The following is a 13,113-nucleotide window of genomic DNA, read 5'->3' as shown; positions in this document are numbered from 1 at the left end:
AGTGGTCTCGCTTACTGATATTAAACAATTACTTACTAAGGTTTGGTACGGTAGCCACTTTAACAAGTCGAAATTCTGCCACTAAAAATGACCAGAATGAAACCGCCAACCAATCATAAGCTCTGGTTTAAGTGACGTAAAAATGGCGAAAAGAAGATGATACAAAGCAAATTAAGTGATGGATTTTTTGTCAGCTGGTTGGCTTAGGGGTTTTGTCAGCTGGTTGGCTTTCATTGACGCGGGTTCGATTCCCACCACTGCTATTGCTCTTTTTCTTCTCTAATTCCAAATAAAGTTCAAAACAAGCGTTAACTCTCCGAATGAGTGCTAGAAGGGTCACAATTGGACAGTAGCCTCTTATAACAATATGTGTTAAATAAATACAAATGTGTTAAAGTGTTGATTTCAGATACGGTACGCGGAAATTAGGTAGAATGTGGGTGTAAAAACACGTAAAATCCACCACCAAATATACGTGTAATTCACGTGAAATAGTGTCGACACTTATACGTGTATTATACGTGAAAATTAACGTATAATACACGACCCAAGGAAGGTAGAATCTACGTGTCAGATACGAGGAAATTAGGTGTAATGCGGGTGTAAAACACGTAAAATCCACTACCAAATATACGTGTAATGCACGTGAAATAGTGTCTACACATATGCGTGTATTATACGTGAAAATTAACGTATAATACACGACCCAAGGTACGTAGAATCTACGTGTCAGATACGAGGAAATTAGGTGTAATGCGGGTGTAAAACACGTAAAATCCACTACCAAATATACGTGGAAAACACGTGTATTAGTGTTGTCAGATACGAGGAAATTAGGTGTAATGCGGGCGTAAAACACGTAAAATCCACCACCAGATATACGTGTAATGCACGTGAAATAGTGTCTACACATATGCGTGTATTATACGTGAAAATTAACGTATAATACACGACCCAAGGTACGTAGAATCTACGTGTAATACACGTGAAACTTCTAGCTGGGTAACCCTTGGTGCACATTCGTATATAGTTTGAACATTAGCAAGATCATTGGCTCACGTTGACATTGTGGGGAAGGGAGTGACCAATTTCCACTTGATTGGCATATTCTTTCAGATCTTCCCTTTGGTACTCCCACCATCTCGTATCCGTTATCACACACGTACGTGATACTTTCTCCTAAAACCACTTCTAATTGTGATGTAAGAATCGATCCGAACTCCGGAGCTTCAGGAACAATACATACTCCTCCTGTAGACACAACACAAAAAACCTGAAGTTCCAGAGGAAACCCACTTAATACCGAAAAACTCACCAGACTATTGTGTTATTAAACACACATAGCCTACAGATAGAAACACATTTACACTGGCACACAAACAAACGAAAACACAGATACTGCTATAGTTATTTCAGTAGCCGATTGTAAAGTAGGCTACCAAGAATTGACAGCAATAGACACGCGTTTCGCCCATAAAGCTGGGCTCATCAGTATCGTACCATTAAAGTTTTATACCATTGTCAGTAAATGACGTATGTTGAGATGATGAAACAAGGTGTGTAGCAAAAAGCAAATAGCCAACTTACGGATACAATGTGGAGCCCGCCGCGTGAACGTCTTGTCATCCAAACACGTGACAGACAATCTTCTTCCTGCTCGATGTGACAGCTTGTAACTTTCATCGCACACGTACGTGATGTTGTCTCCAACAGCTACTCTGCTTACTTGGGGAACAATTGATGCAAAGTCTGGGGGGTCGGAGACCATGCATTCTTTGTCTAAAGAACGTACAATAGGTTGATGTAAAACTCGAGGTTATTACAAATACAACAAGCTTGAGTTTTGTATACAACACACATCGGCTAAGTCAATATGGTAGGCCTACCTGAAAGGAATTGGAACAGCAGTTAAATTAGGCGAAGCACCTAGTTTTTCAAGCTCATAATTACGGTAATACTTTAGTTCTCGAGTTAATGTCAACAAAACATCATTAACACGAAGAATTAACATCATTACAATTCAAGAAGTACAGTTTGCGTATTTGTAGGTCGCTGCCGCAGCCTAGATGGGGTATTTTGACTTGTAGACACTTTAACATATTGGAACAATTTTCTCCATGAACCAGTTGACTAGCCTACAGTCATTGTGATCTTTTTAGCGCTCAGCCAGAGAGTTGATTCTTTCTTTAAACTTTGTTTGGTAATGAAAGAACAAAAAGAGTAGCCTAATGACAGAGGTGGGAATCGAACCCTCGTCATCGAAATGACTAATTCCCCAACCTTCAAACCGTTAGACCACGCTGCCGACGGCGAAACGTTCACTTAATTTACTTTCTATTTATATCAGCTGTAGGCCTATCTCTCTCTCTCTCTCTCTCTCTTTAGGTATCATAGCTGATGCAGCCCTCGATGTACAATGATGTTCCAGTTTGATCGATCTCGTGCTTCTTGCCAAATTTTAGTAGGGTTTTTGATAAGTGGTTGAAAATTGTGCAAAAATGTGAATCTTTGTGCTCCTCTTGACCGTTTACCTAGAATTTTTCCACTTAAAGATAAATCTTCAAGTTCGCCTTTCCTTATAATGTGACCTAAGAACTTCAGCTGTCGCATTTCTAAAGATCTCAGTATCTGCTGCTCCTGGCCCATCTGTTGGAGAACTGCTCTGTTGGTTCGAAAAGCTGTCCATGGAATTTTAAGAATTCTTCGGTAAAACCACATTTCTGCAGCTTCAATTTTATTTCGGGTTTTTGCCGTTAGTGTCCAGGTTTCACATCCGTACATCAAAATTGACCAAACAAAGCATTTTAACAAACGAATTTTTAAGGTTTTGGAGAGCTTTCGATCTTTAAAGATTTTTGTATCAGCTGTATGAGCTGATGTAAATCTTGCCGTTTGATTAGTTAATAAACCTCATCTGCTGCAGCGAACTGCAGATTACAAATAGCCTACGCCTAGCTACGGTAGAGCTGCTTGGCAGTTGCTAAATGACATAACCTAGGCCGTTGTGATATCTTAATACAAAAAAAAACTTTGTTAACACAAACAAACTTACTTGTTGAGCAGTCTTTTCCTTCATATCTGCTTGAACATAAGCAGAGGTAAGAATCATCTTGATTAACACAAGTTCCACCATTCTGGCAAGGATTTGGCGAACAAGGACTGATCGTTACTACAAGCAAAACAAGTTGTTATCACAGCAAGATTGCAGAAAGTTTGATGAACAATGGAACTATTTGGTGTATGGTTTTGCCTAAAACCGTTTACTGTAAGATATTTCAATGTTCGATTCAACAGCAGCTCCATTAAACATGATGTCGTTTCGAAGCTCACTGACCAAATAGATCAATAGCAAGTAAACCGCGTCGTTAATATAATCGTCGTCGTCGTGTGAGCCTCTAGGGCCGAGGGTCTATCCTTTTACCACCCCAAATTCATGATGTTCCCAGACTACACTGGAAGACTACTAGAGAGCAGGGAGTCTTTGGTTTCATCATCCATGACACGCAGACCTTCCACTCCGTTAGGTGGCTTGAAGATGGAACAGTCATTGATGATGCGGTCTGCGGTCTGTTCCTCTGCACCACATTCGCAGGGGGAGGAAGAGGCCATTCCCCATTGGTTCTTTCTTTGCTGTTTTAACTGCTGTTCCAATTCCTTTCAGGTAGGCCTACCATATTGACTTAGCCGATGTGTGTTGTATACAAAACTCAAGCTTGTTGTATTTGTAATAACCTCGAGTTTTACATCAACCTAGTGTACGTTCTTTAGACAAAGAATGCATGGTTGAGCGGAAAAGCCTGGCGCCCGTACGAAGACGGTTGAGGCGCACCCATGCCTGTCTTGGTAGTGTTAGGCCGATGGGGCGTGTGTTGGTGTCGGAGATGAACGAATAGAGTCTGGTGGCGCTTGACTTCCATTCAGAATACCATTTATGGTCCGCCCAAGTAGCCGCAGAGATGTCTTGTGCATCAGCTTTGTTGATCAGAAATTGAGCTGCTGGCACAAATAGGTGTCTTGATTTCAGTCGACGGGAGTGCTCGTGTGGGAGAGCAGAGATCTTGTTGTGGAGAAGGTGGTTAGGCTCCAGTGCCTGTCGACCGAGGGACAGAGTGGCTTCTTCGCGACGAAGCTGAGCGGGTTGGATGCCAGCGAGAATGGGGAGATTGTCCAGTGGTGTGGGACAAAGGCATCTGGTCAGTGTGCTCAGGGCGCTGTTTATGGCAGTGTCGATGTTATGGCAGTGAGCACTTATGGCAGTTAATATAATAATTACATAATAACTCGAAGTGCCACACTTCTGCAGTCTATTGTGCCGTTAAAGAGCATAATAAGTAGGCGACAGTAGACCTAGGATCCAAATTCCACGCATTAAAATTTCGATAAACTTCAACAGAAAAGTGATTAATAGAAAGGCTGGTAGAAGAAAAAACAAACAAAAGCATGCGCTACCGGTACCGCAACAAGAATGATTTGGTCATCAACATTACAAAATAGCAAAATTATAAGATACGAATACTATGAAAACTACTTGATCATGATCGTGAACAATGGTGAGATGACATATCACTATGAACCATGACCATGAAGTGTTTGTATCCACTCCCATCACGAAAAAGATGATTGCAACCTAATTGTCGTATGACGTTTTGTATATTATGCAAAAGATAAGATAAGATCCGCTTAAAACCACACTAGAGAGGTACCTGCACACTGTGGTGTTTGCACAGACCAGGTGGAATCGCTTCGACAAGTCGCTTCTAATTGGTCAGTTGATTGACCAATCAGACTGTAGCCTTGATCGCAATGAAATGTAATTGTAGAATTGACAGGCAAGCTTTCTTCCGGGGATGACACTCTTCCAAACTGTGGAGATTGGGGAACATCGCATAGAATTTCTGCAAAATCTGTTCCACTTTAATTAATGTCGATACAACCTGTGTCAGTTTTATTCAGTTTATTGAGTAGCGTAAGAAATTGTAACATTTGAAATTTAAAAAATCAGTTATTAAAAAAGTACGACCAAACGATGTAACTAATGAATAATAGCGACCATCACTCTAGCACAACAATTTACGTTCTCTGCACTAGTAGGCTACGCTACAGCTTTTGTTAACCGCGGTAAAGCGAAGATGATAAATGAGTGCTAACAAAACAGCTCACGTCATGACGACACAAACCAAAATATGTCACAGACCGAGTCACGCGGAACTCTAATAACACTCCCCCATGATGTCCAAATCATCGTCAACAAAATAATCATTAAAGCGAGTTGGCAATCGTCTCTGACGCGCTACGCGCTGAACGTGCGCGGCCGAAATGTCCTCTGGTTCATCAGCCCCCGTCAGTCCTGGGTTGATGACGCCATCGTCATCGATGAAAGACTCAGAAATACTTGGCACACATTCGCGATCATCGGGTGCCAAGGGCACAGCAATAAAGTTTTCACTTTCGTCTCTGCATTGGTGAGTAGGGTGGGCCGTTTTTGACTTTTTTTCGAAATTCAAAAACGGCTAGTCATAAAAAGTGGCACATGCATGAAAAAATTACGTGTGGAAAATTTCATCAGTTTGGGGGTGCATCTTCTGCCCCCGCAGGGGGGTCAAACTTTCAATTTTTTGAAAAAAAATGGAAAATTTCTCTTTTCGTTTTAACATATTTTTTTTTATAATTTTTCTACTGGCTAGTTATAAATTGTAAGTGGGATGTTCCCAGAACTTTCCTATGTAAAGGCATGTTCGAAGCGTAAAGTTTACTGCCCCCGCATCGACGACCAAAATGCTGAATTTTCACCAATTTGAAATGCTATTTTGTCATTGCTCAATAAACAAACTTGTCGCAAAAGGGCGAGATGGTGTTAACGCTGTACGCTCATTTATGTTTTGTCCACTACCTTTGCAGGATGATACGAACTGACAAACTATAAGACGTAGTCTTGCTTAAATTAAAGCAATAGTAGGCTACGTTTGATCAGTTGCAGCTATAAAACGCAATCCTATAATTTACTTCAGAATAAAAGCAATATGATCTGCAGGTTCCGTGAACGTAATGTACTGTACAGTTCCACGTGAACTGTTATCATGATTTTGTTTACACAAATTTGTCATTTACAAACCATTAAACGTTCACTTGATAGGCTACTACAGAACCACATACAAGAGTAAACTTTGTTTGACAGCAATGTAACGATAAAAAAGAACTTATGTTAACAAAAAAAAAAAACGAAATTGTGTCAAAAATACAACAAACAACAAGGTCTTTTAGCCAGTTCCCCAGATTTTGCTCAAATTTAGTTCTGGCTGAAGTCTAATGAATCATAAAATCTTGTTTCGACTGGAACCTAGGATTTTTTTTTCCTTGATTGTAATATTGCTTTAATGTAGGCTACCCATCTCTTTCAACGCTGTCCACCACATGTAATGAGCATCTGTTGTGTATGGCAGAGAAAACGTAGAAAACAACTGTTGTGAAGGCATCTTTGTTTTGATGTGCTCTTTTATCACATTGCTGTCAACACCACGCATCGCTGGGGGTTCCGTATCTGGAATATTTTGCCAGTCTATCATCTCAAAGTAACGTTCGGAACTGAACTGCAATATTGACAAGGTGAATTTTTGCTGACGAGTGCTGTGAGGTGATAATATTCTTGAATTAAAAATTCTTCTCCATCCTAGTTCCCTTACATACTCTTTGGTATAACATATGATTGCAATCAAAATGTTTTCAGGATGGGCATAAAACGCATTCCTCTATATTATTTGTTGAGGTTATTGCGAGCTTTATTCGATAGCTTCTGAGCAGAGTGTAGAATTTTAAAGAAATGTTTTTGGCCATTAGTGAAATTGCTTTCCTTTATAATGGCAAACCATACTGGAATATAAACATTCATAATATAGTCCACACGTCCACCAATACAGCTGACGCGTTAGATGCAACATATAAACGTAGAATTCTATTGGCTGTGTTCAACCATCTTGAGTGGTTCATCATACCTGGACTCCTATATGCGAAATAAATTGATATATCTCCACTTTTCACTGCTCTGTGCATGTGTAGAAGATACTTTTGGTCAGTGCTGAGGTCCTTTCCATCAATTTCAATCTCTGGTGCCGGAACTGCTTTATATTTTACAACATGTAGTTGTGTGACAGTGGCTAGCTGCTTTACAATGGGCCCAGTGAAGCTATCAGGTCTGCTAGTATTGCCATATCTTTTATAAGATGCCTAAGAGGCAATTCATTGTACTATGTAGCCTAGTAGGCATATTAAACATTGAAGTGGCTTTTGGAAATGATCTTCCAGGAGCTTTATCACGACGCCTTTTTGACCTGTGTTTATTGCGGTTCCATCGCATCCAATTGCCATTACATTATCGCAGCTAATTTTATTGGATCCAAGATATTCAAGAATCCCGGTAGCTATTGACACATTAGATCAGTTGGCTACAGTAAAATGACCAATGAAATGAGAACTTGGCTCCCCAAGTAAAGTATTGTGCTCTTCAACTGCGAAATGTTTTCGAAGTCGCCCAGCAATTTCATTTTGTTTGATGGTTTAATCATTTCGGCCATCAAAATATATGCTTTGCAAATTTATGCACATGATAGGCCTACTTTCTATTTGAGTTGTAAACCTCATTTTTTTCCTCGCTCTTCTCACTTTGCTTTTATCTATGACTGATTGACAACTCCTACAACTTGTAGAAATGATGAAGCAATAAGTGCTGCAGACCTATCTGAAATACCAGTACGATCGCATGATTCAGCAAATACTACTAAACTGGAAACAAGCCCGCAACCAGGGGGGGGCATTGGGGGCATTTGCCCCCCCCGAAATTTTTTGAAAATTTTTTAAGCGTATTATGCAGTATGAAATGTAGGCCCTACTATACGTCGTACACGTACAGCCATACTGTAGGGTACCCGGACATTTTGTCGAAAGGACATTTTGCCGAAAGGACATTTTGCCGAAAGACATTTTGCCGAATAGACATTTTTTCGAAACTCATTTTGCCGAAAGACTAATTGCCGAAAGGACTAAATGCCGATTAGACAAATTGGCGAAATTATAGAATTCGGTAATTAGTCCTGTCGGTAAAATGAGTTTCGGCAAAATGTCCTTTCGGCAAAATGTCTTTCGGCAAAATGTCCGTGCACGTACTGTAGAGTGTAGACTATCGAAACCGAAAGTAGGCTACGCTGGTTGGAAGCTATGCTAACGATTTTGTTCGATAAATTAGGCTGGCATCCTCATTATCTGTTTCGTTAGCGTATACATAATGTCAGCATCCATCATCACCATAAAAAGCGTTTAAAAACAACTAAATAATTCGAGATCAAAAGCAGCTGCGATAGCGTGGTGAATAAGCTACTCAGTTGAGCTTAGGCATTTGTAAATCTGATTTTAAATGAATTCTTGAAAGTGAAAGGCCAGCAAGTGCGATTGATGCGGTGTCAGCAATAGAATCCCAAAAAGAGTTTTATCCAAACATTTACAAACTCTTGATAATTTTGACTACACTTCCAGTCATAATTACTTCTGCAGAAAGAACAGTTAGCTGTCTACGACGCTTGAAAAGTTACCTTAGAAGCACTGAGGGGCAGGACAGGCTTTCTGGACTAGCTCTTATGCAAATCCATCGTACTCAAATTCCAAGCGCGGAATTGGTGTTAAACGAACTTGCCAAATCAAGTAGAAAGTTAGACATCATGCTCTAAATTAAAATGTCATTTTGCATTTGCAAAGTCAACTTCTTTGGGCCTACAAACATAAAAACTTGCTGAGCCAACAAAATGTTTCAGGATTGTAATTTATAATTACCGTGTTGAGTTTATTCATATTATGTAGGCTATCTGTTTGTTTATGTTGATGTAAATATATGTTATTGATTAATTTATGACTCCAGTCGTGCCAATGCAGTTCGTAGCCTGCAGATGTTGTATTTTATTTGTAATCGACTGAACACATTACTGTGATATTGTAATTTTCTTCCTTGGGTAGTCATAGCTAAATGAGAAAAGGTTACAAAGGCTAGTTTCCTTTAATGCTGTAGGCTACTAAACAAAAACGTGATTGACATAAGTTATGACCACTGAACCGTAGCATGGTAGTGCCACACACTCTATCAATGGGCGTGGACATTAACATAAAAATGTCACAATGCATCATTTTAATGTTTGTTCTTTGATAAAAATTAAATGCCCCCCTCGAAAATATTTGCTGGTTGCGGGCCTGACTGGAAATAACCTTGCTTTTTCTGGGGTTTTCCGAGGCAAAACTGTGTTGATAATCAAAATCTTCGCAGCGTTCTTCATTGGATGACAAAGTATCTGAGCTTGAATAAGAAGTTAAAGGTGTTTTAACCAAAGCGCTACTTGTGCCTGCTCCTGGGTCTTCAGGTAAAGAACGGAATTGTTCTGATCTTGCGACTCTCCTCGGAAAACGTTTAAAATTAGATTTTGTAGCCGATTTATCATGTTTATCAATCACCATTATGCGGGTTGTTCTTTGATCAAGAAGGAACTGTTGTTCTGTAACAGGGACACGATTTTCCTGCGGGCAAGTACATTGCAGAAAATTGGAACACTCAGGCTACAACAACCGATTTCAAATATTTTTGCTTTGCAGATTCTTTCATTTGGTCCAAATTTTGCTGAAATTTAAGCCCACCTCTAGAATTTGACTTCAAAAGGTTATTCATTTCATTTTGTAACTCTTTATTATCAATATGTACTGGTGTTCGTACCTCATTCGTATCATCCTGCAAAGTTAATGAACAGAACATAAATGAGCGTACAGCGTTAACACCATCTCGCCCTTTTGCGACAAGTTTGTTTATTGAGCAATGACAAAATAGCATCTCAAATTGGTGAAAATTCAGCATTTTGGTCGTCGATGCGGGGGCAGTAAACCTTAAGCTTCGAACATGCCTTTACATAGAAAATTTCTGGGAACATCCCACTAACAATTTATAACTAGCCAGTAGAAAAATTATAAAAAAAAATATGTTAAAACGGAAAGAGAAATTTTTCATTTTTTTCAAAAAATTGAAAGTTTGACCCCCCTGCGGGGGCAGAAGATGCACCCCCAAACTGATGAAGTTTTGCACACGTAATTTTTTCATGCATGTGCCACTTTTTATGACTAGCCGTTTTTGAATTTCAAAAAAAAGTCAAAAACGGCCCACCCTATTGGTGAGTCCATCTTCTGATATCACGCACGTGTCTGGGCATTCCATCGATTTCGATGTTGTACTTGGAATTAACTCTTGTGACCCTACCAGGATCCCATGAAAAAGTACAACGTGCACGTGGAGGTTTAACCCAGACTTGATCACCAACAGAAAATTTACAGTCATCGCATTCACCATCGTCCTTCTTGTTTATTTCAGTTTTCTTTTCAAGAAACGGGTTTCGCCATTCATATGAGAAGAGTCTCCTTGATGGAATGATTCTATGATTATGATGGGGAGTGACATTGTACCAAAATACACAGTATTCGATGCTTTTATTTGATCTTGCGGACATCCTTTTTATTGTTCTATGGTTACGTTCTACTATGCCATTTCCGGAAGGCTTGTAGGCACATCGAAAAACTAAATTTACCGACCATAACTCACAAAATTCCCGCATTTGCTTTGATGTAAATGATTTAGCGTTGTCGCACAAAATCTCAACTGGTGGGCCAAACTGGGAGAATACTTGCCTCAACACAGACACAACTTCGATCTCTGATTCACTTCCAATTATTCGCCATATAGCAAATCGACTTGGACCACAGTCAACTACTGTCAGATACTTTTGACGGCCATGATGCGTCACATCCATTGCTACACGTTGCCAGTCCTTTTCGACACTCAGGTTTCCCTCTTCAACTCTTATCGGACTTGGATCAACTGACTGACACTCACGGCAGCTCTTCACAACGCGATCTGCTTCTTGTCTGGTGATGCTCGGGTCAACTTTTCTTGCGAAATGCAGTGTAGTGTCAACACCACGGTGGTGTAAAGCATGAGATTGTACAGCAACACCAGAGATTTGCGATGTGCTCTCACCAACAGCAACAGCACCAACTGCTTTTGTAGAAGACTTTTGTAACCACTGCTTTGGTACGCGCGTTAGTGCATCAGCTTTATTTTTGGCGATAGTTAGACTTTCTGAAGATGTTTCAGATGAGACAACTGCAGCTGCAACAGATAACTTCCCTTGATTCAAACATAGTTTAAAATGCTTTAAAACATCAGTTCCGACTATGACGTCAACATCAGGTACCATCGTTCGGGTCACTACACATGGCACTTCAACAGTTTTTCCAGCCAATGATAAAGTAACAAAAACTTCACCCTTGCAATCTATCATTCTTCCATCTGCAGCCATGATTCGTTTAGCTTTACCAACTCTACCTGTCCGTATCGTTGGTCCTACTAAGGTTTGCGTGCAACCAGTGTCAATTAACGCACAAGCTGATTGTCCGTTAACTTTAATAATCATCGTTGGAATAACTGCGCCGTTGACATCTCTGGGGTCATTGTTGGCGCACACAAAGCCCCTTTTGCGTTTCCCGCGTAATTGCAATTTCGCGCGATATGCCCTAGTTTGTTGCAAGCATAGCAAATAATCCCCTTTGGACAGTCTTTCCGATAATGCGGACCTCCACAAGCAAAGCAACCAGCAATGGGCTTGAAAGTTGAAAGTTTGTTTGTTTATTGGCCGCTGCGAAAAATATGTACAATAAATCAAAACACAATGTACAGTAAAACTGTTGAAAAGTTTACAATAAAAAAAAAACGGAGTAAAAAATGATGGTAGCATCACAGCAGCGGGAGGCTGCGAAGTGACCGTTCAAGGTCTTCAAGTCAAGCAGCCACCCTTAACTCATCAATGATAATTATAATTGAATAACTGAGACAAAGAGATAATAATACATAAATAACGGTGAAGCTGTCCAAGAAGATAAGAAATCAAAAAACTGATTAGTAGGTTAATTTAGCATTTGTTAATATGAGTCAATAATTTTCTTTTTGTACATTCTTTTAAAAGTTGTGAATGAAGATTTGCGAATTTCATCTGATATATTATTCCAAATTTTTGCGCCAGAGTATTTTATTGAGCGTTGTAGTTTTGTGGTTGTGTATCGATAATAATAGTAATCTAGGTTGGTCGAGTTTCGAGTAGAAAAGTTGTGAATTTGGTTACATTTTTTAAAGTAGTTTTGAAAAGTGTCGGGTAATAAATTAAAACTAAACTGATACATAAACTTGGCAATTTCAAAGTTGTACAGATCTTTTAACTTTAGGATATTTAGTTGTTTATAAAAGGGTGTAACATGGTCAGCCCATTTGCCTTTCACAACAGCTTTGACTGCCTTATTTTGCAAAACACCAAGCTTTCCAATATGTGTTTTGTATGACGACCCCCAAATTGTCAGTCCGTATATTAGGTAAGGATGCACAAGAGAATAGTAAAGCTGAAGCATAGCTTTGGTAGATAAACAATGTTTTAATTTGCTTGCTTCCACGACTTCTCGCGACTGCTCCAACTTCAAACGAATCCACCCTTGCGGTGTCAGACATCAAAGCACGGGAGATTTGTACTATTGCGCTTAAATCAAGCGTGTCAATTTTCGGTGTTGCTCTCAACTGAGAAGCAACCTTAGCCGGTAGCCCCATCACGAAAGCAAGTTTAGTAATTTCCTGGCCATCGTCGCCAACACCAGCTAAATGCAGCAATCTCTTTAGGTCTGCCAAATAGACGTCCACAGTCTCACCATTCTCCCACGTTCTTCTTCGAAATTCATCAAAGGCTAAAAATTTGTCCTTTGCAAATGCACTCCTCAATGCTTTTTCAACTGCATTGGCGTCTTCTTTTTCTCCACTGCTTAGTTGATCGTAGACCGCAAACGCAGGCCCATCGAGAAAAAGCGGAATGACGACCGCCAAATCTTTTAACTTTAGCAGGCTTTTTGCTAACTTAGCCTGCTTCAACCAAACTTCCACATCACCGGCTCCGCTGTATCTGTTCAAAACGTCTGTCACTTTCATACTCATCTCGTACCGGTATGTCAAAAGTGAACAGCACTGGCCTCAATAGCTTGTAACTAATGAATAATAGCGACCAT

General features: G+C 39.9%; 1 protein-coding gene across 1 annotated transcript; it reads right to left on the bottom strand.

Annotated features, from left to right (window-relative positions):
• Positions 1-11,789: 11,789 nt before the first annotated feature.
• Positions 11,790-13,042, bottom strand: LOC145771385 (uncharacterized). Its single transcript, XM_082583173.1, has one exon. It carries the CDS (start codon positions 13,040-13,042, stop codon positions 12,362-12,364), a length of 681 nt encoding a protein of 226 aa, XP_082439299.1. The 3' UTR covers positions 11,790-12,361.
• Positions 13,043-13,113: the final 71 nt, after the last annotated feature.

This window comes from Aplidium turbinatum, chromosome 1 (assembly GCF_918807975.1).
Source record: "Aplidium turbinatum chromosome 1, kaAplTurb1.1, whole genome shotgun sequence".
Lineage (NCBI taxonomy): Eukaryota > Metazoa > Chordata > Ascidiacea > Aplousobranchia > Polyclinidae > Aplidium > Aplidium turbinatum.
This window is presented reverse-complemented; position numbering and strand designations above follow the sequence as displayed.

Bases quoted from the DNA above. Each gene is read 5' to 3' on its own strand.
- LOC145771385 (XM_082583173.1), bottom strand. From the start codon at position 13,042: ATGAGTATGAAAGTGACAGACGTTTTGAACAGATACAGCGGAGCCGGT.